This window comes from Nipponia nippon, unplaced genomic scaffold (assembly GCF_047370975.1).
Source record: "Nipponia nippon isolate SJK-2023a ecotype South Korea unplaced genomic scaffold, ASM4737097v1 scaffold_36, whole genome shotgun sequence".
NCBI lineage: Eukaryota > Metazoa > Chordata > Aves > Pelecaniformes > Threskiornithidae > Nipponia > Nipponia nippon.
This window is the reverse complement of record NW_028262354.1, coordinates 1,312,284-1,334,280: the sequence shown is the minus strand read 5'-3', so window position 1 is coordinate 1,334,280 and position 21,997 is coordinate 1,312,284. Positions and strand designations below refer to the sequence as shown.

The window sequence follows — 21,997 nt, the reverse complement described above, 5'->3', positions numbered from 1 at the left end:
CCCCGCGGCCGGGACGGAACCACCGACACGGGCGGGGGGGGGGGGGGGACGACGGACACCGGGACCGGGACGCCCCCCCCCCCCCGGACCCCCTGGCGCTCCCACAGCCCCCGGTGCCCGCAGGGGAACGCGGCTTCGGCCGGCACCGACCCCCGCCCAGGGCTCCCCCGCCTCGGGGGCCGAAGAAGGAGAAGCCCCCCCCGGGAGCGATGGCGGCGGGGATCCCCTCAGGGCTGAGGTGACCGAGGCGCACAAAGAAACGATCCGCCACCTTCTCGTTTTTGTAATTTTTATGTAGATGTTTAACCCTACACCTTTATCAAACATATATGATGGATTCTAGCAACTAAAAAAAAAAAAAAAAAAACCAAAACAAAAAAAAACCCGAAACAAAATAAAACAAAATAAATCAAGTAAAACTCCAACTTCATATAAAAGCCGCCGGCGCGGCTGCGGGGCGGCCCTGGGCTGGGGGGCAGCGCCCCGAGCCCCCCGCGGGCTCCGTCTGCGCGTCGTGAACGATCGAGAGATGGAATTAAAAAGTGATTATTATATACACACACGTAGAAAGTCAACAGTGTTCCCAGGGGAAAAAAACAAAACAAAAAAAAACAAACAAAAAAAAAAACAAAAAACAACCAAAAATTTCCAAAATAAACCAAAAACCAACCAACAGACGACGGATTTTTCCCGAGGCGGAAGGGGGGGGACAGGCGGGGGGACCCCTCCTCGCTCCCGGGGCGCCGGGAGCCGAACAGTCCGGAGATCGTCCTACGGTGGGGTTTTGTGGGTTGGTTTTTTTTGTTGTTTTTCTGCCTTTTTGCCTTTTTTTTTTGGGTGGATTTTGGCCAGCTGGAGGGGGAGCGGCGACGGTCGCTGCAGAGGAAGGCACAGGAGGGGCTGGGGGGTCTCTGCCACCGCTCGGACCCTTCGCTCCTCCCTGCGGCAGCGGTTTGGTAATCGGCTAAAAAACAACATCCCAACAGCACGCTTCATCTTTCCTTGCGGTTTTTTAGTTTGTTGTTGTTTTTTTTTTGGTTTTGTTTTTTTTTTTTAATTTTTTTTGGTGTTTTTTGGGGTTTTTTTTTTTAAACTTTTTAAACTACTACTGGAAGTTTTTATTTCAACAGCAATGCTTCTTTTCGTTAAAACTTTTTTTTTTTTTTTTTTTTTTCCTAGTCTCGCACCAACTGGGTGGGCTTGGGAAATAAAGAACCGAAAAAAAAAAAAAAATAATAGAGAACATTTAATTTAGGAGAAGGTTATGGGGGGCTCGGGGGGGGAAGAAAAAAAAAAATATATGGAAAAACCAAGTGAAAGCGCTACTCCGCTGCTCTCAACAGCGTCCGGATGCCTTCGCTCGGGAGCTGGGCGTCTGCTTCAGTACCTGGGGGGGAAGAAGGGGCGTTTTGGGGCGAAGAAGGGGGATCCCCTCCCGAATGGCGGCCGGGGCCTTTTCAGGCTATGGAAGGGGTCTCTGCTTACGAAGGGCTCCCGCGGCCTGAATTCGGCGCGGGGGGTCCTGACCAGCACCCCGCCGCGGCTGCCGCCGTCCCGGTGAGCGGGGGGACCCAGGCCGCGGGCCGTCCCCAGCTGCTCCCGGGAGAGGGGGGACAGACCCACGGCCTCACGGTTACGGGAGAGGGGGGCTGCGGCGTGGTCCCGCTGTTGGGGTTGGGTCACCGATTCCCGGGATCCGGCGTGCACGGCGAAATGCTCTTTTATCGTCCCTTGGTGGATCGTACCGTGCTCCTTGGGGAAGGCGCCGGCGCCGTGCTCCACCGCCATGGGGGGCGGCGCGGGGAAGGGGACGCCGCCGTGTTCCCCGGCCGGCGGCGGCTGGGCGGGGAAGGGGACGCCGGCGTGCTCCCCGGGGACGGGGGGCGGCGGGGGCGTGGGGAAGGGGACCCCGGCGTGCTCCACGGAGGGAGGCGGGGGGACGCCATGGGGCAGCGAGAGCGGAGCGGAGGTTTCCTTCGAGAAGGGGTTGGCGTGATCCACCGACGGCATGCGGGGAGGGACCGAGTGATCCCTCGGGAAGAGGCTGCCGTGGTCCTTGGGGGGGGCGGCCGGGGGTCCGGCGGGCGGACCCACCGGTTCCCGCTGGAAGGGAGTCCCGTGCTCGATGGGAGGCGGCGCGAGGGGCGGCGGCGGCGGCATGTGGTGCTCGAAAGCGGGGCTGAAGTTATTTGTTCGGAAGTTGTTGACGCTCTCCTGGAAAGGCGGGACGTGCTCCTTGTACGGCGCCGGGAAGCCGCCCATGCCGGGCAGCTCCGACGTGCCCGAGGGCCCGTTATCGAAGGCGCTCCCGCTGCTGCTCATCTCAAACCACCCCGCCGCTCGGCTCGCCTCTCGCCCGTGTCCTCTGTTCCCCTTCCCCAGAACCCGGATGGACTCCACGGTCTGGATGGGCTCTCCCGACATCCCCCTGCTCGAGGCGTTGTGGTAACCCAGCGTTTCGATGGGGGCCCCTTTCTCCTCGGTGCTGTCGGGCAAGTCCAAGCAGGACGAGGAGACCCTGGTCTCTATGCGGTAGTGCTCCTCCTGCGGCTGCGGCTCTCCCTTGGGAGCTCCGGCCGGGCCGTGGCCGGACAAGCTCACCCCCTCGCCGGAGCTGCTTTTGGAAATCTGACCAAAATGCTTCTCCTCGGAAGGCTTACGGGAGGCGTTTTTGAGCATGTTCTTGAACTCGATGGTCGACGTGGCGGAAATGGAAGAACCCAACGATTTCTCCACACCCGCCGCGGGCGCTCTGCCCGCGGGGCTGGAGAGGGCATTCTGAGAAGAGAAAAGCGAGCGGTGGGGAATCGAGTGGGGCGAGTCCGGGTATTGCTTCTGCGAGAGGCCGGAGTGCACCACCGATTTTGCTAAGTTGTTGTGATTGGAGTCCGGTGCGAAAAACACGTCGTTCTTGCTGGGCGAAGGGGAGCCGTCCGAGGTGGAGTCGTTTCCCCGCAGGCCGTAGCTCCCGTACATCCCGGGAGACGACGCCAGCGGGTCGCAGCCCTCGCTCTGATCGAGAATAGACCTCATCGACTGAGGGAAGGACGACTTCACGCCAAACTCCTGCGATCTTTGACCGTAGCTGGACAGGACCGGCTGGTACTCGGCAGCTTCCGAGAGTTTACTCGATTTCAAGATAGACTTGGCGGGCTTCTTCTCCAGGTTTAGCATGGCCGATGGCGGCGGCCCGGAGTAATCGAAGTCGCGGTAATCTTCATCTTCTTGAAAAGAGGTGTCTGGGTAAAACTTCTCCTGGGAGGAGTCCATTAAAGAGGAGGGTATCTCCATGCTGTCTGCAGACTGCTTGTACAGGCCGGCTGGAGACTCTCTGCCGAGGCCGAAGGGCCGGTAGGTGTGCACGGAGTTGGGAAGTTCTTGGGGATATCCGTCGTCCCGGCTCTGAAGAGGTGACCGCGTGCTGCTGGGAGTAGAAGAACCAGGGCTCATGATTTTTGACAGCAGGGAGATAGTGTCGACGTTGCTCGACGTCGGCTTATCCATCATCTCATCCTGGGTGGGCGTCCCGCTTCGCTCATCGCGCACCGGCGTTCCGTCCACATTGTCCATGGAAGTGCTGGTAGGACCACGCTGGAAGTCGGACGCGTGACTTTCCGTTGCGATGCTGGACCCTAAGCTGCTGAGAATTGGAATATTCAAGTTCAGACCGCTGAAGCCGGGATTTCCCTTCAAGAAATTGTGTATCTTCATCTCCAGGCTTGGAGAAGGGGGTTCCGATTCCAGCTTCGCTTTTGAAATTTCAGAGGATTGACCCAGTGAGGTTTCTGTTGGCAAAAGGGAAGAAGGACTGGTGGGGTGGGAACTGGAAAATCCCAGGGAATTGGTTGGCGGCTTAAAACTGGAGCTTGACAGCCCTGGGGTATGTCCAACGGGAGCCTTATTAACTGAAGTTGAGGAAACCTCAGCAGTAGATGAGTTGGGAGAATAACCAAAACTTTTGGATATAAAGGACTGAGTGCTGGAAGGAATATTCCTCCCCTTCACGCAAGGAACAGTCGTGTTGGCTGGCGATGCTGAAGTGCTCTGCGACGCAGTTTCGCTTGACTGAACGGTATTTCCAGCAACACTCTGAAGTAAGGATGACAAACCTGGAAAAAACAAAAGAACGCTGCGTTCAGCTAGCCAGGCAAGAGGCAAGTCAACCTCAGCCGCTGTCAAGGGAAAGGTTTCGGTGTTTGTACCGCAGATGTCGTTCCTTAAAACGACTTCATGTTTGAAAATGACTGGATTTCGCTGCATTAATATTGACGTTAGCACCCACTGAGGTGCAGGCTTTTGCCAGAGGCTCAGATCAATCTATAAATACAGATTACAACATACATCTGAATCAGCTGGGTAGTAACTCATCCTGGCTTTGCAGCCAGGCGTAAAAACCATTGCGCTACTGACCGGGGTTACACCCGCAAGGTGCAGCAGCGGAAGCAGCACCCCTGGGAAGTTTTCTGCTCTAAAAAAAGCGCTCAGAAGCACAGGGAAACCACAAAGACCTCTCGGTCTCCTGTCCCGGTCAGCGCCCTTCCACGAAGCGTGCCGGATAAGTGCGCTTCGGTCACGGCAAAAAGACAAAGGTGTACAGGGAAGTAATAAAACTCACTGGTCCGTAACACGTGTGCTACCTGAGAAAAACGTCATCTGCATTTGCCAAAGATGTAATACATTCCAAATAAGCTTTTCCCCCTTCATTTTCGCTTTAGGATAAGCACAGCAGCCCGTTTCAGCGCGGCCGCTGCCATCAAATACACCGCTAGCCACTCCCTCAAGACCCACGCGCCGGTACCTTGCAATGCTGGTGCGGTCTGAGTCTGGGTTTTGGAGAGAGCAGACAAAATACTTTCAGGAGTTATTTCAACTTTGGAGAGAATATTTGCTAACGGATTGGAAGGAGCAGATGGAGTCCCCATGACAGGAGTCTTCAGGCCACTAGTGAGAGCGGTTGGGCTCGTCGGGGTTCCCGGAGAAGGTCTCGAGGCGGGACTGACACCTAGGACGGAAGCACACACCACTCACGTACCCTGCTTCGTTAACGGAAGCTTTTTTTGGCTCAAGTTTTCCACAGATAAAACTGCAGCAGAGCTCCACTGAGCGTGAGCAAGGAGAGGCTCACGAAGCCGACAGTCGTGCGTCAGAGAGACCGAGCCAGATCTTGCAAGTAGTAACTCATTCGTGTTTATTTTGAGACAATTAAAGCTTTAAAAGATTACAAAACAAAACTCCGTTGTTAGCTCTGTTAACCAAACACCTGGGCCAGCGCCGCTTCAGCACTCACCTGTATTTTTCATTACAGAAGTTAAACTGCTAAGAATGGAGCTGATCTTCGCCAGGTCCACGTTGGCCAGGTTGGGCAACGCAAGCGCTGGCGACGGAGGGACGGCCGCTGCGCTCACCGGCTTCGGAGCCGGAGGAGTCTGGGCAGGTGTCGTCACCGTCACCGAAGTTGTGCCTGCTGCGGCGGTAGACGGCACCGCTTTGGGGACGCTTTCGGTCTTCGCGGGTGCCGAAGCGGGAGCAGCCTGCTTCTCCTTCCTCTCTTCCACTGCATCAGGGAGGGGGAGAACAAGACCAGAAGGCCGTCAAGAATTACTCAGGGTACAGGATTTTCAACGGGATCCTCATCGTTAGGCCTGATTCCCACAGGCTACGTAAAACCGTGTTTTGATGAGGGGTTTGGGAGACGAGAACGATCGCGGCTAGATCGGGACTTCCCTGCTTGTGTCAGGGGACTGGGGCAGGAGATCGAGACCCAACAGCACCGATCCGCAGCCCAACAAGGGCTTTGCACATCCGCTGCATCCCAAAGGAGGCGCGAAAGGGCTGCTTTGTCTCGATGTAATTTCTACACGACAATTACTCTGCTGCTCCTGCAAGAACGTACCGATAATTTTAGACGTATCATCCTCCACATCAGAGAGCTCCATGTCTTCCACGTCCCGATTATCCGTCACAGGCTCCGGAGATATCGTCTTGCGGCTTCCGACCACTGGAGACCGGGAGTTATCCTCCTCCCCCATCCCCTGAAAAGGGGACTCGGAGCCCGTCGGAGACGGGGCGTCCATACTTGGAGAAGGGACAGGAGACTCCTCCGGATCAGGAAGCGTTGCCTTCAACTGGTCCAGCTTTTTCTTGAGATTGCTCACTCGATTAGCAAATGTTTTATAAGCCTAAGAAAGAAAGGACATCGGACTGAGTATCTTTTATAGGAAGAGAGCGTGCCTCAATCACTTCCCTCATGAAGCACACGGCCTTAGGAAACCATTTCCAATTGCCCGTACCCTGCAGTGAGAACCCTGCAGTCAGAACTCAGCTTCTCAGCCTGACTTGCAGAGCAAGGACCACAAAAAAAGGGGAAGGTAAAACCTTTTTCCAGTGATTTAAAACGATTTGCATTAAAAAAAACCAATGTTTTCTAACAAATATGCTGCCTGTTCCGTTTTTTTTTGGTAGGGTTGGTTGTTTTTACAATGCTTTACTGGACTCTCTCTTCATTTGTTCATCTAGTTTGCATATTGATTGCAACTCGTGCCATTTCTAGAATTTAGAATTTGTTAGACTAACTCTGATTTTGCCCCCGTTTAAAAATGCAGAGCGGCTACAAAATCCCAGCAACATACAAGAACTGAGCTTCCAACCCACGGATTTTTGTAGCGTCTCCTTTTCTTGCCCGACACCTCAACACCGCTCTCTTTTGAAACCCTTTGTACAACAACCACGCCAAACTTCTTCTGTTGCAAATAGAGAGGGGGTGCATTTTCTGGCCTCTGAGATGCTTAGCAAACACAGGCGGACGTCGGCCCGCCTCGGGAGGATCGAGGAAAAGCGCACTTACATTTGCTACCACCTTGACTTCCTTATACTGCGCTTCATAAAATATACCGGCGTTCTCCAGGGCTTCGGTGAGCGAGGGGCCGTTTTTCACTTGCTTGTCTAAGCCATTTACAAACTCTTCCAGCTTTGAACTTGCTTCTTCAAACTCCTTGGAGAACTTCTTTCCTCCTGTTTTGTCTGCAAGGAGATTAACACCATGTAAATAAGCTGCCATTCGCCAAACGGGAAATCAGCTCTCAGAAGCGCGTCCTCAACAGCGGCAACCGGAGACGCTGCATCACGCCGTACGCTCCCCAGACCGCCCCGTCCATCCATCGGTATCCATTAAAAAAAAGAGGCCAAGCTGCTAGCAGGATATATTGTTTTTCAACTAGTTTTTAGTGATAAATAAGTTCCAGACACAGAGGTGTAAAATTTTACTCTTTCAACTACCCAGAGAGCGTCATTTCATCTTGAGTTTTATTTTTCCTTCGTTACCATATTCCAAAGGTTCCTAACATCATCGGGGTTCACAACAGCTACGCGTTGCCACGACTGCGACCATTTTCAAAGCCTGCAGTCACGGATTACCAAGCACAGAGCGAGCTACCCGCGGTTTTACAATTAAATTTCCTGTTAGCGTGGCTCAACGTAACTCAGTGCCTTCACCCTAAGATGCGCTGCTTGCTACGGGACTCGCAGTTGGCATTCTCAAACTGTAGCCATCGATGGATGCATTAACCTAAATCCAAAATTATTTAAGGAGTTCTGAACACGTTAAGAACAACGCGTGTTTTAACGTTATACAAGGGCATGTTTGACTAGTACGAAACACATCTTCATCACTTCTGCTTTGTCTGAGCGCTGTATCCGTGGGTTTGTAGGAACAGGTTCGAATTAACAAAGGTTTTAGGCTCCTGCTTGGTGGTTCCTAACTGCACTTTGAAATTCTGTCATTTTACAGACACGGTCTGGTTTCTGGTCTAAGGCTCAACAGAACCGAAGAGCTCCTACAACCGTTAGGATATGTATTTGCACGTCCTTCGATTACCTTGGGTTTTGTACGTTACACGGTGTCTTTACCTTTTAAGCATTTAAGCGTTTCAGTGCTGCACACATCCACTCTCATAGTGGAAAGCTGCTTCTCTTTCAGTTCTATCTGGTCTTCCGAGCGCTTGTATAGTAGCAATTCATCAATGAGAGACTGGGGCTGGAAAAAATCAAACAAGAAAAGCATCCTCATCACATTCCGCGGAAGAGAAGCCCTGCTGTGCAGAACGAACAGCCCAGACCCGCTTTAGCGACAAACAACGCTCCGGTTCAAGACCGTTTCTGAACAAGAGCTAACACAGAAACGAACCCTGCGAATCTCTGGATTTTTAACCTCAAGTCAGATGGATCGGTGGGCTCGGGCTCAGGCAGGGGCTGCAATTCTACCAGTCTCCTGGCTATGATGGTTAAGAGTAGGGACAGGCCTTTTTTCTTTTCTTTTTTTTTTTTTTTTTTTTTTTTTTTTACTCTACTAGTGCCCATGCGTTTTGTTAACACACCGCACGCCTCCGGGGGACCTAATTTAGATAAATTTCTTCCCGCCAACTCCTCGGCCACCCTAAACTCCTCCTTCACTAGGACAACCTGACCTCGGCGAGCACTGTCCGTAACAGCCAGGCCCTCTAAGCGTAGGGCCTGTGGACTTCACGCAGCTCCCGAGAAGGCAAACTGCTCTCTCGTACGAGGTTACCCCAAACGAAAACCCGTGTTTCCGTAGGGAGCCTCCGCAGCGCTCCGAAGGCTTTCCAGCTGCCTTGCTGTCTGTAACAGCGCACGGAAGGGGTGGCAACCCTTAGAAAACTCACAACCGAAACGCCCAGCAGGCATTATAGGCTAAGGAACAAAAAGACACCGAATACTAGAGCTTCCCATCAAGCTGATGGTGCTGGTGGATGTAAGCTACACAAAAGCTACAGCCCAAGGACCGAGGTTAGCGCAACAGAATATTTCCACTCGCAGACTTACTCTGAATTCGGCAACAATCTTGGACTTCAAAGCAGCTTTCGGGTTTGTGGATGCTGTTGGAATAAAGAAAAAGTATAAAGAAACCAAGGAACTACGCCCCGACTAAAAGTCAGTCACAAAAGGCAGTTCTAATAAAAAAATAATTTAGCATAATTCAGCGGAAGACTCGCAGGCTGTTGTTACTCATTACATTTTCCCCTCCAGAGAGATGTCCCTCAATGCTCTGGCTTTCCGTTAGCTAACGGGGACACGGTCACGCGCAGCTAGACTGTGACTGAGGTCAACAAATTATACTAGCGCTTTTTCTTTTTTTTTTTTTTAACATGCTATGAAGATTTACTGTGCATACCTTTTCCAGCTCTACCGTTGGGAAGACAAGTCCCTGCAAGGGTTGATCTAACAGCCTTACCCGGTGAGTTTAGCCCTCTCTACAGGGAAGGTAACGTTATTTCCCAAGTGCCAGACTTAGAGCTGACAGAGGCAGCCCAGCGTTTCCTTTGGACGGGGTCTCGCTTCAGTACTTCCTAGGCCTAACCATGCTCTCAACCTTAAAAACTCTTACACCTCTATTCTGACATCTTCTTAAGAGAGCGGGGGGAACGAATCCCACTATCAAGAGACACTAAATCCATTGGTTTCTGGACAAAACGGGAGAAACATCTGATAAGAAGCAAAATGCTAAACCCTTCGTCCGTGCTGAATATAGCACATTTTTGTTTGGGAAAGCAGCCTGTGATGGGTCGTGGTTTAACCCGGCAGGCAGCTGAACAGCACGCAGCCGTTTGCTCGCTCCCCACCCCCAGCGGGATGGGGGAGAGAACTGGGGAGGGGGAAAAAAAAAAAAAGTAAGATTCGTGGGTTGAGATAAAGACAATTTAATAGGACAGAAAAGGAAAATACTTATTACTATTATTATTAATAATAGTAAAGAGTGTACAAAATAAGTGATGCATGATGCAGTTGCTCACCACCCGCTGACCGATGCCCAGCCAGTCCCCGAGCAGCGGCCCCCGGCCAACGTTCCCCTAGTTTATGCCCCGAGCATGACGTCGTGTGGTGTGGAACGGCCCGTGGGCCGGTCTGGGTCAGCTGTCCTGGCTGGGCCCCCTCCCAGCCGCTCCTGCACCCCCAGCCTTCTCAGTCGGTAGAGCATGAGAAGCTGAAAACCTTGACTTAGTGTAAGCCCTGCTCAGCAACAACTACACCATCAGTGCGTTACCAACATTATTCTCCTCCTAAATCCAAACCACAGCACGATGCCAGCTACTAGGAAGAAAATTAACTCTATCCCAGCCAAAACCAGGACATGATGTTAAAGCCAAGTAATAAACGCTTCCAAACTCTTTTGTTAACCTTCTGATCTCGGCACTCGTACAGGCGGGCGCAGGCCACATCTTACACCTAACGTTCCACCATCTCGGACCATTCAAGGCTTTAGCGTATAATGAGATTAGTGAGATTGGTGTATTATAAATGCATTTCCTGCTAGACTGCACTGCCGGTACTGTCGGACACCACAGTTCGTTATCTGCACTGCCAGCCTCCAGTTTTCTGTTATCCTAGCACCTAGTTGGCTGTTGAAGATGTGTTCCTGAGCGCGAAGGCACTGTCCACCTCCCGCTGCCAAAGTACACGGTTCTGTCTGTCTTCTCTCCATCTCTGAATAGTCTAACGCCAGTCTCCAAGAGGTTCCACCAGCTCTTTCCTCTACTGTTCATAACCTCTGCTCTCATAAAGATTTTTTTCTTTTGGGTCATACTTCATTCCTTTAAAAAGTGGTTCTCTAGCAACAACTCCTTGGTGCTTTACATATTAGCCTGTAAGGAGCTTTACAAGCCTGGAAGACGCATGCTGGCTCATGTTTTAGTCCAGGTACGTTGCCCGGTTTGGGCTAGCCTTTCTTCTCTTCCTCAAGAAGGCAATTTCTATATTAGTTCAGAGAGTTCACATTGTTTCCTTACTTTGCGATTTCTTCCACGGCTTATTCGGTTGTTTGTTCAGAGTTTCTTTCAGCTGCTTCTGAGTTTTGAAAGTGGTACCTGGAAAACATTTCATTTTTTGCAGTCTGGCATTATGGGATTCTTTTAAGAATCTGGTTTTGGTGCCATACGGTTGCACGGTAAAAGAGTGAACAGAAATTTGTTTTAAAATACCTAGACCAACTTCCTTAGAGGAGCTGCTGGATGCCCAAGAGAACCTAAGTTTACTCAGGAATACAGCAACCTGTGGGATGGTCTTCCATTTTTAAATCAAGTTTCTGTTTGCCCTTACGCTAAGACAGTTCAAAAAAATCACAGTAACGACCAGAGTAAAAAGGAAAAACACACAGCATCGAAAAATAAAACTATACCGCTCGGCTCTTTAGGTAGGCTTTTACGAAATCAGCATTCAACAGGCAAGTAATGCAAGCTGGGAAAATAGCCACAATACCTCATTTACAAGTAAGCTGTAATATTTTTGTTTTCAAGTTACAAAAATTAGAGATTTCAGAACGTTCGCTTCACTTCTCAACATGCAACGCCCAACTAAAGCCTTTTCATGTGCCAAAGCCTGAACTCGAGACACCGTGTTTCTCCTGCCGTGACGACGACTGGCTCTCAAAACCACACTTGAGGATCTCCTGAAGCACCTTTAGCTCTTAATGATGGAACCAAGCAAAGCAGAAACGTGGACTCATTTCCTTCAAGTATCGGAGTATTGGCTCATTTCTGGTTTTAACTGACTACACGTGTTTCCAATTAACATTAGCCATTTCAGCTTTTAAGCAGAGTTCTTTCATAAGTACTCGAGGACCCTTCACCCTCCAAGCTTTGCTTCCCAGCCTCTTTCCCATACCACAAATATTATTAGTAAAATCAACTTATTGCTAAAACAGACTAGAAAGGAAGGCAGCCGCCTCTGTTCCTCGCCCCACTGTGGCAGCTGAGAGTCGGCTCACGCTCAAAGAGCTAGGGACACGAGCCCTCTGCCAGGGCACCGCGTTCAGGACTTGTAGAACCACTTTACCTTCACGTTCTGTTTAATCTCAGCTGGAACAACTCCAGCGTACGTGAAAGGATTCAGAGCTGTCTTGAGAAAGGTACAAAAAACCGTGAAGCAGGTGAATTCAGTGCTGCTCACGTACAACACCTCGCTACTTTAAAGCCTGTGCTAGGTGCAAATGCAGAAAGAACAGATACGCGCAATAACTTCACTTCACTCAGCGGTTCCAGACATTTTCATTACCCTCATCACGCGTTAGTTTCTAAGGTAAGAAATGCAAAGGGTAAGTAACTTACTCAGAGCTTCTTTTAGTGCCAAAATGGTTTCCTCAGGGTACACATTTCTGTCCTCCCAGATTTTGAAGATTCTTTCGATAGATTTGGAAACGGATGGATCCCTGAAAAAGAGCACATTGGGCTTTCTTTACCCCCACACTGTAATTTCTTGTGATTCTAGAATGGATAATAATGTAAATAATTAAGTGTTTAAATCAGAACTTCAAAAGACCCTTCGGCCCGGGAAGTTCTCTGTCCGGGTGATGACTTTCCTTCCACTGCAAGGGGTCCCAGTGAGACCAAGGCAGCAAGTCCACACGCTCGGAGTTAAGCACACACACAGTTCCGTATCGTAACGGACCGGGGCCCTTTTTTGGGTAAAATTAGAAGGTTTCAGAGTGGTAGGAACACAATAGGATTTCTCTGAAGCCTTTCTTCATGGGGAAAAAAAATTTTGTTACTTTTCCAAAGCAGCTTTCTATACAGATACTCGGGGAGAAAAGTGATTATTCCAGGGCAGGGTGGGAGGGAAATAAAGCATTACTGTCTTCACAGAGAAGAGTAACTGCTTCAGAGAGAAGCGACTGTATAGCAGGCGATCAGTGGTGTTGAACTTCATCAAGACGACGAGCTCTCCCACTCATCTCTGATCACACATCCCCTCTGTGCCTAGCAGCATCAGCCTTGGGAGTTAAGCAATGTCATCTGTAAGAATCTCCAAAGAAAGAAAGAAAAGGAGATGGCCTGGTGTCAAATAGCGTATCTCATCCAGGTGCTTCTGTTTCGAGGAAAAAAATGGACAAATAAAACATCTGTAAGCAACCGCTCTCGAAGTGTGTTCTCCCTAGACCCCCGAGTGAACGCAAGGGTGCAGACCCAAGGGGCAGCTCTTGGGATGAGAGAGGAAAAACGCATGACCAGACCAGTCGTCACCCTGCTGATCACCCACACGAAGAGCGCTTCCTGCAAAGCAACCCGAATTAAAGTTCACGCAGCCCGAACTTAGCGCTCCGAGGGCAGCATGCGAACCTGAACCCTGCCAACAACCAGAAACGACTGCCCCAGAGGACTTGAGCTCGGAATAATGAACTCTAATTGGGAAGCGGAGCCGCCACCGCTGGGTGGGAGCCGGGTGGCAGCTGGCACCGCGGCAGGGCTCCAAACCCAAAGGGGCTGCTCCGCACCCTCGGGCGGCGGGTGCTCTGCCGGGCAGAGCGATATGGAAGGAAGGGTGCTTCACAGAACCGTTTCGGTTGGGAGGGACCTTTTTAAAGACCACCTGAGCAGCCGTCCCACTCAACTTCGAGCCCTGCTGCATTCGCGTTCCAGCTCAGCATCTCAAGAGCGAGCGACGCATTTTCTGGCTGCTTTTACTGCTTTTTAAACTAACTGGAAAAAGGTTGGTCACCGAGATTCTGCTGTGGAGTGACACTGCTGTCCCCAGCTTTGCAGATGGACAGACAGAATGACATCACCTGTCAGGACCAGCAAGGTGCACGTGGAAGGGACAAAAATCTTCCATCGGGGTCCACAAAGGGTAGCCAAATCACACCCCCGTGGTACACAGACACCGAAAGATGGAAACAACAAGTTCACAGAACTTTTATCCATTTAATCATTTCTAGACCCACATCCGGCATCGGACCGGGCTCGGTAAAGCCTGGTGGGGCTATCAGAGGATCGGTAACTTCCAATTCTTGCTGTAGCTTTTCCTTCTCTCTTTTGCTTTGGTAGCTGATACGCCCAGAATTTTTTCTTCCTCCTCCTCATTGTTGGCAACTATTAATGGTATTTTCAACTTTCTCTTCTGGCAACTTACATTTAAATATAAGCTAATGAGCAGTCCAACCTTAACCTTTTCCCTGCCTCATGCTACGTTCAACCATCTGCCGCTTCAAACCCCATTCCAAGGGCACACAAACCAGCAACATCACTTTACTACTAAGGAGCCGCTTTGTATTTTTACTACGTCCTGCCCCTTCAAGACCACCTGGTTTGAGGAAGATTCGGAAACCAAAACGGGGGGCAGCAAGGCAACCTGCCTTGCAGGGGGGTAACGACGGGACGGGGCTCACCCCACCTGGACACGCACCCGCGCGAGATCTTTTCGTCCTACGTTTCCCTAATAAATTAAAGTCTCCTATTTCCAGCAGAGCACAAAACCGCCTTTGAGAACGCGTTACCTTGAAATAAAGTTTTAGCAGATGGGTACGGCAGCACAGCAGCCAGAAAGAAGCTCACAGAAGCCAGGCAGGGATTAGACTGGCACCTGTGGCGCTTGTTCTCATGGTGGCCGACCACAGGCAGATCCCTGGAGACGGCAAAGACCTCCCTCTCCTCTCCTCCTCTTCCTCCCTGTCTTGTCGCACCCCTCCTTGCTGTGAGCACTCCTCTGAGTCTGCCACCATCCCCCCCAGCAGCAGCACAAGCCATCGCTGCCCGCACACAAGCACGAGGAGGCAGGGGAGGGCAGAACTACAGGGTATTGGTGCAAGACCGCCTCTCGCACGACTTCACGTGATAATTTTACTCAAATGAGACCCCCACGCAAATTAAAAGCCAGCTTTACGCCCGTTCTAGCACACTCCTTGTAGAGAAGCTCAAACCCACACAGTCGTTCGAACAAAATCCTTGAAATTTTGCTGATGTTTCTAGAGAGTCGGAGATGTTATAAGAGAAATTCACATTTTTTCAGACATTCAACCTTCCGACACATCATTACTTACTTCACTAACGAAGCAGCTTCAGGAAGCACTTCTGCAAACGTATCACGAAAGACAATCGCGTTTTTTCTCTTGCAGTTCTGTATGACGTCATTGGCCAAGTAAAAAAGGTTCAGTCGATGAGGAAAGGCAGCTAAAGACAAAAAGAAAAAAATTCAGATTCATCGTCAAGTAGAAGTAATCACATCGGCCGCATTTTGACAACATTTAAGTGCCTGCTTTTGAGGGGCTTTTCAGCGTTTCCGTCAATGGCGCGTCCGAGGGCAATTCCAGTGGTCAAAACTGGGGACTAGAGAGGAAGATTTCAATTTACAAATCATTTCCAGACCTTCCCAAAAACCAAACGTTTGGTAATGCCAAGCCTTGTCTCTGACTTAGGCTTAGAAAGGACACAAAAAGCCGTTGACCCTGTGCTATTTCTACGATACCCGCGCAGCAAGAGGAACCGTACAGCCAGAGAGATCAGCGTCGCCCGTGGTAAGCGGCCAAACACAAAACGGCACGAACTTCTGCAGGGGAAAATACCCAGCCGCTCCAGAGCGCGTGTCTGGTCCGGTCTCCGAAGCTCCAGCATCACCCCGTTTGGCTACCGAATCAGTGCAACCTACCGTTCAATAATTTAGAGGCCATTCACTCATATTTTCTAAGAATCGTCATGTATAAATGTCCCCTTTTTTTAAGCTGTAATGGCTTAAAATGGTCTCTAAGATTGGCAGCTTTATCGGGGAGGTTTTACCAGGCACGCACCTATGTCCAGAGCTGTTCAGAGGGCACTTAGTACAGACAGGGAGAGACCTTCTCCACGTGCCTTTAAACGCCTCCTATTAATAAACCAATGTTTATTATTAATATGTTTAATACGCACTGCCAGTTCCTCGGACACGGCTGCCTGGACGGCCCTTTCCGACGTGCGATTTAACGCCAGCCAGGCACCAGCTTTTGTGTGGCACACAAAGGACCCCAGATCCCCATCCCTTCTCCTCCAGAGATCGATTTCTCCAAAAACACCTCCCCGTCCCTGCTGAGCCGGTGCTGACCTTCGCACCCAGACCTCCCACCCGCAGCCACACTCCAAACAACACACCTCTGATCTTCCTTATATTCAGCTCCAAATTTAATTATTTCATCAAACCTCTTCTTCAGTCGGCCAGTAACAGCGCTTGTAGCACAGTAAGCTCATCCACATGCTAATTAGCTTCTTTACTTAATTTAACGACACAACACGAGGATTTAAATATAGGAACAGTGACAATAGATGGGTTTGTTTCACGTGCCCGTGAGCTCTATCAGGCTCCCACCTTCCCCGCATTATACCCCCTCTGGCTGTAGCCCAGCTGCATTAGTAATCAGAGTTTTTATCAACAAATCCTTTAATTCTCTATCCCGCTTCATTTTCCAGTCGTCCCTACCTCGCCAGAGCCTCTTCCTGCAGCACGGCTGCACCTCGTGGCTATCCTGGTCTCCGGGTTTCCCATCGGGAAGCTCTCAGCATCATCCCTGGTCCAGAGCCTCTGGTGGGAGCTCACCCTTACTGACACCGCTCCTGCATTCACGACCTGTCGCAGATAAACCCCAAACCACCCACAGTGGCGACAATCTCCGGCAGCTCTGCGCTCTCCTCCTGCTCGAAGCCAACCAGAAATAAAGCCAGGATTTTCACAAAACTCATTCGCGCCTTAGACCGCGCCTAAGGAAAAGCCCCTACGTGAATATTTTCCAGCCAACAACAAGCTCAAACACTTTTAATGGAAACTAATTGTTAAATATTGCCTCCCTCTTTTCTAACATTCCTCTCTGATGCAGAGGAGAGGGTCAGTGGCCACCAACGGACTTCTGGCAAGGAGCCCATCGAAGCAGGATCGCAGCCACAGAAATACGGGGTTAGTTAATTTTTAGCGTACTGAATGCAATTATTCAAAAGCCTTATTATAAGGCAGAGAATCCCTGCTCACGAATGACACGGTGGGCTCGCATATGGGAGGCTGGGCATGAAACGCTGGTGTTTTCCGGGACTCCTCTCTGCGCACAACTCTCACCCGCGCTCTCGCACGCCTTCCCTGCAGAAGGGCTCGATCCCAGATGAGGAATCAAGCAAGCAGACGTGGGTCCAGCACCCACCCAGCCCAGGAGTCCCTGCACGCAGTGAGCTCGCTTTAAAAGCTCACGCCAGGAAGATTTTGACCGTATGGGCTCTACGCTGACCTACCGATATTAAGGGATAATTTAGCAGGTTGTTTGTTCAAAATGAAGATCTTTCACAGAAGGCAGCCTCTTCAGGAAAGCAAAGCTGAGGATAAGTGCAAAGGCTTAGTTTGGTTTGATTGCCAGATCCTCAACAGGTTGAGGCCGTGAAGTGAAGAGCCTCCACGAGCCCCTACAAGCGGCACCGATTCTTCTTGCTCGTTGCTGGTGCCCGCCGAGTGTTGCTACGGACCGGTGGGTGAGCAAGAGGCATCGTCCAGCCCAAACCCGGGGCAGGAACAGCGCGGTGTCCCTGCTCCCCATGGCCCTGTCCCCTCCAGAAACTTATTTACAACCTTCACCCTAAATGTGCTTACACGGCAGATCGGGGTTTGTTTGCCTGAGCGAGAAGCGGAGTGAGGAGCGCTCTGCTCTGCCCCGAGGGCTGGAAATCCAACCGGAGCAGTGCTGCGCCCGCCTGACTTCCCGAAACGATTCAGAGCCAGCTTGCCCCGAAACATCAGCTTCAATAGTCTATCAGATCATCACCCCATCAAAATGGGTTTTCTGCAATTTAATTAAAACCCAGCACTCCAATGCTAATTCACCCGCCGGTCACTGGATGCTCTTTTGATCTCAGCGATGCTATTCACCAGCAGAGATAGCGCTGACTTCAGACCTTATGACATAACGCAAAAGAGATCTTGAAGATATATAAACCTTTGATGTAAACGATTCAAGACAGCCTTCAAATGCAGCAGAAAAACCCAGAGCCAACTTCAAGACAAACGCCATAAGGAAGGAGCACAGCCTGCACCATCACCTCCGCCGCCGTTTCCACAAGGACCTCAGCCAGGGCAGAATTAATTTAGCTCCTCGATTTAGAGCTAATATTTATAAAACAAGATTCACCCAAATTACGTGGTAGGAAAAAATCCATGCTAGACCAGTACCTAGGCTACGGACAAGCTGCACGAAGAAAACCAAGTGCCTTTGAGTCCAAGATGCACTTTGTACAAGCGGTTTCAACCACATTATGCAACTGGCCGTATCTGATGGATGAACGGCTTCTTAATTACTCTTAGACCATCTCAGCTTAAACCGGAGAGGAAATATAGACAAGAAACAGGAAATTTTAGAACTGAGCCCACCCCAGCTTTTTGCTCAGCTCCAGGACAGCTGCCTGCTCCATCGAGCGACATCTCCGGGCGGCCGGTGTGCGATGCGTCCAATTTAATTCGCATTTAAGGGCTGCTCGCGTGGACACACCGACAAAGACGACCCTCCTGCAAGAAAGCTCTCCATTCGCAACAAAAACTTCCCAGAGGTAAAGTTATCGCAGCATTACCTCACAAAACATTTATGTCGTAAAGCTCTTGGCCAACAGCTGTGACCGGCTCGTGCTCAGGACAAGCCTTGACCCGGGAAGGGAGATGCCCATGCCAACAGCAACATATTTAAATACCAGCATTCTTTTTTTTTTTTTTTTTTTTTTTCTGAAAGGACCAAATTCTTTGTCCAAATAGCCACACCTTCGGTTAAACTGGACATTTCACATCAGCTGAAACAAATATCTAACAGCAAAGCGCAGAAAACTCCATTGGAATACAGTAAAACGCGGATGCTAGAAAATACCCACAGCAGAACGCAGGCGTTCCCTCTCAAAAGTGTGGAAGGGGAGAGGGACCGACCACCCCCCGGGGCGGGAGCACCCACGAGACCACCAATGCTCGGGCAAAATCCCTTCACAGCCCGAGGCAGGAGCACCAGCCGCCCCGCAGGCCAGCCCAACGCCTACTTACCCTGATTTATAGAAGATAAAGAATAAAAAGGACAATTTTATCCCCCCACACTTGACATTTTCTACAAGCCTCCTGCAAGAAACCGCCCTCAGCCCAACGCCGGCATCGCTGGAGAGAGACCATGCAGGAACTGCCCTACTCAAGGGTCTCACACTTGACGGAGACACGCATCTAAGAGGTACGAAGGCACTTCTCCCCCCTTCATCTTCACCCGGGCAGAGCACCGAGATACGGCCCCCGATCCCACCACATCCATCCTTCGCCAGGAGCTCCCTGGAAAAAGCAGCTCTCTTAGAAGCTTTAGAGTTAAAATATTTAAAAGTTGGAAAAGGAATCCAAAAGCAAGCTGTACTCGCCGTTATTATTACTACTGAGCTCTTCTGGTTGGGACCGCGACTTTCCACTGCGTGAGAGCACAGAGAGGCTGCGAGGTCCTCGGGGCAGAGAATGAAGGGTACCACGCAAGGAAAAGCAGGAAAAAAAAGCCCCGCATGAGTGGGAAGTAATCAAATCATCAGGGGTCAGGGCACAGCAGCATCATGGCCACTGTCAAGGGTTGCTTTAGCTGGTACCTCGGATAAGATACTTAAGGAGGAACTTGGACAAACACGAGGGGTGTTGAGGGGAGATCCCCGCGAGGGCTGCGCAAGGAATGCCTTGAAAGCGCTCGTGCCAAAATAAAACAAAATGTCCAGACTGGTACCAAGGGCTCAGGGGCAGAAGCCGACAGCCCAGCAGTGGACGGGAGCCGGCAGGGCAGGACCAGGGCATCAAGGGCCCTGCAAGTGGGAACAACTAAATTACTTTTGATGAGCTTGGGAAGGAGGGAATGAGTAATGGAGGAGTGCAAGGGAGAAGGAAGGGGCAGCGCCAAAGCAGCGTCTCTGGAAGCTCAGCCGCCTTGGCCAGGAGCTGAAAGACGAATGTCAGCCACGGAGAAGCGGCAGGAGTCCAGGGAAGAGTCTCTGCTCCACGAGCCAGTGGGATGGGAGCTGTAGGACGATAAACATGGGGGAGTTGCACTGGCACAAAGGCTCTGCGCTCCCAGCGAGCAACCGGGCAAAGCGAGGGCCTGCCCCGAGGTACAGGCATGGAACGAGGAGCTGGGTCGTGCGGAGCCTGACCTACAGCGAGGCGTTCACTGAGGCCCTAGAGAGGAGCCAGAATGGCAGCTGTGACAAAAGACACCAAGTCCAGAGGAGTCTGCACATCCCGAGGAGAGACGGGAGCTGGATTTTGTTCCGAGCGGGTAAGCCCAGAGCAAGAGGGCAAAGAGGACCGGGGACAGTCCCGCAGAACCCCCCTGCTGAGGAGGGCTGTCAGAGGGAAGAGGATTTCCAGGAGAGGTGGGCAACAACAGCGAGGCAGGAAAGGCCAGGGCCAGCTTCTCCCCCCCCAGCAGGTCAGTACGGACCGGAGAACAGCCCTCGGGCTCTTACCTCGCTCTCTTTAATCACACGGTGCGCGGATGAGAAAAAACGTAAATCAAAATTTGGGGGGAGAGGGCCCTCTGCATTTTGCAGAAGGGCCTCGATAGAGAAAACAAACTATCCCAAACTTTCCAAAAGGTTTAGCACAAACCGGAGTGACGCTTTGGGATGGGAACGCTACCTTCGCGTTACTGCAAAGCTTACTTTAACTCCTGCGACAACAGGCAAAACCTTCACACGGCAGCAAGACAGCGGAGATAACGCTGCCTTGTTTAGACTCATGAAAACATTAACTTTCCTACTCTCGGGTCACCGCTGCGTCGCCTGCGGGCGCCTGCCAAATCCGAGCGTTGGCACCCAATACTTATCTGTGCCCACAACAGGCTGCCATGCCCGCGGAAGGGGACAGCGACGTCCCTCGCCCCCACAACGCTGAAGGCATCTTTCCCCCCGGGCTCTCAAAATAACGTTTTATAAGATCCCGGCCGAGCAGACGCAGAATTCAGCAGGTTGAAGGTGCCACCGTCCAGGTGCAACCACGCAATTTCTGTTTTTCTAAGCATGACGAGGTGATGCTAAGCAGAAACCCTGCTCAGGGGCCACGCAACGCTGACAGATTGCCGAGCGATGGGAGAACCTCCGATTTTGCTTCGCCGCCCGACGTCGCCTCCGAAACCCCCGGCACAGCCGCGTAACCCGCGCCCCATCTCCCTCCCCCCTACGGACCCCCGACCAGCGGCCGCCGACGGCCTCCATGCAGGCTCCGAGCCCCGACAGCCACCGGGCGAAGCGGGACGAGGCTACGGGGAGGTGGCCGAGCACCTGCCCGAGCTCAAGGGCCGGTCCCCGGTGTCGTCCCCCCCCCCCGGTCCCGGGCCCGCCCCGCCGGCGCCCCGCACTCACAGCGGCGCAGCCACTTCATCCAGTGGTAGACGATGGTGCTGTGGTGCCGCTTGTTCTCCAGGCACCAGGAGGAGAGGCCCTGGATGGACTCCATCGTGTTGGTCACCGCCTGCAGCTTCCTATCGAGCGAGGCCTCCAGCGCGCCGGCCGAGGAGGAGGAGGCGGCGGCCGAGGAGGAGGAGGCCCGGCCGCCGCCTCCGCCGCCCGCCGCCATCTTCCCGCCCTGCTCGCCCAACCGGGCCGCACGGACGGCGGCGGCGCGGCCTTCCCCGCTCCGCTCTCGGCCCCGACGGGACGCGGGCGGCGGCGCCTCAGGAGGCGGCGGGGCCCGCCGCGGCGGGGCGGGGAATGCGGCGGGCCGCTGCGCCCGGCCGAGGAACGGGCGACGGCGGCGCCGCCCGCCCCGAGGGCGATCGTTCGGCCGCGGCCCGTCGGGCCCGTCCCGCTGCCCCGGGCGGCGGCTGGGAGCGGCGGCGCGGTCACCGGCCGGCCCCCCCCGCACGCAGCGCCCGCCCCCCCGCCGCCATTTTGTGCCGGGCTCCCTCACACGGGCCGCCCCTCCGCGCCTGCGCCGGCCCGCCCGGCCCCCGCCGCGCCTGCGCGCCGCGCCGCCTCCCGCCCTGCAAGATGGCGGCCGCCCCCGGCCGTCAGCGGGGCGTCAAACGGGGCACGGCCCCGGGGCCGGGCGACAGCCTCGGCTTTAGAAATAAAACAGTTTACGGTGTAAATAAAGGGGAAGCGGCTCCAGGCACCGCCAGACCCCCGGGGGCAGCCTGCGCCGCCCGGTCCCCTCAGACACCCGCCTTCGGTTCCCCCCACCGCCCTGCTTTCCACAGAGAGCAAAGGCAAAACCCAGGGGCAGG

The 21,997-nt window shown here is 52.5% G+C and overlaps 1 protein-coding gene across 3 annotated transcripts; it reads right to left on the bottom strand.

Moving 5' to 3' along the window:
• Positions 1-265: 265 nt before the first annotated feature.
• On the bottom strand, positions 266-21,671 carry RPRD2 (regulation of nuclear pre-mRNA domain containing 2). 3 transcript variants are annotated; one of them, XM_087772136.1, is made up of 11 exons: positions 21,135-21,671; positions 14,822-14,951; positions 12,117-12,217; positions 10,800-10,877; positions 8,839-8,891; positions 7,906-8,032; positions 6,845-7,020; positions 5,894-6,179; positions 5,288-5,554; positions 4,799-5,002; positions 266-4,109 (listed from the first exon to the last, which is right to left on the bottom strand). In XM_087772136.1, exons 1-11 carry the CDS (start codon positions 21,346-21,348, stop codon positions 1,381-1,383), a joined length of 4,365 nt encoding a protein of 1,454 aa, XP_087628262.1. In that variant the 5' UTR covers positions 21,349-21,671; the 3' UTR covers positions 266-1,380. The 3 variants fall into 3 exon arrangements, with proteins under 3 accessions (XP_087628262.1, XP_087628264.1, XP_087628265.1); XM_087772138.1 differs by lacking the exon at positions 10,800-10,877; XM_087772139.1 differs by lacking the exons at positions 10,800-10,877; positions 12,117-12,217; positions 21,135-21,671 and having other exon boundaries at positions 267-4,109; positions 14,822-14,928.
• Between the last annotated feature and the right edge of the window lie 326 nt (positions 21,672-21,997).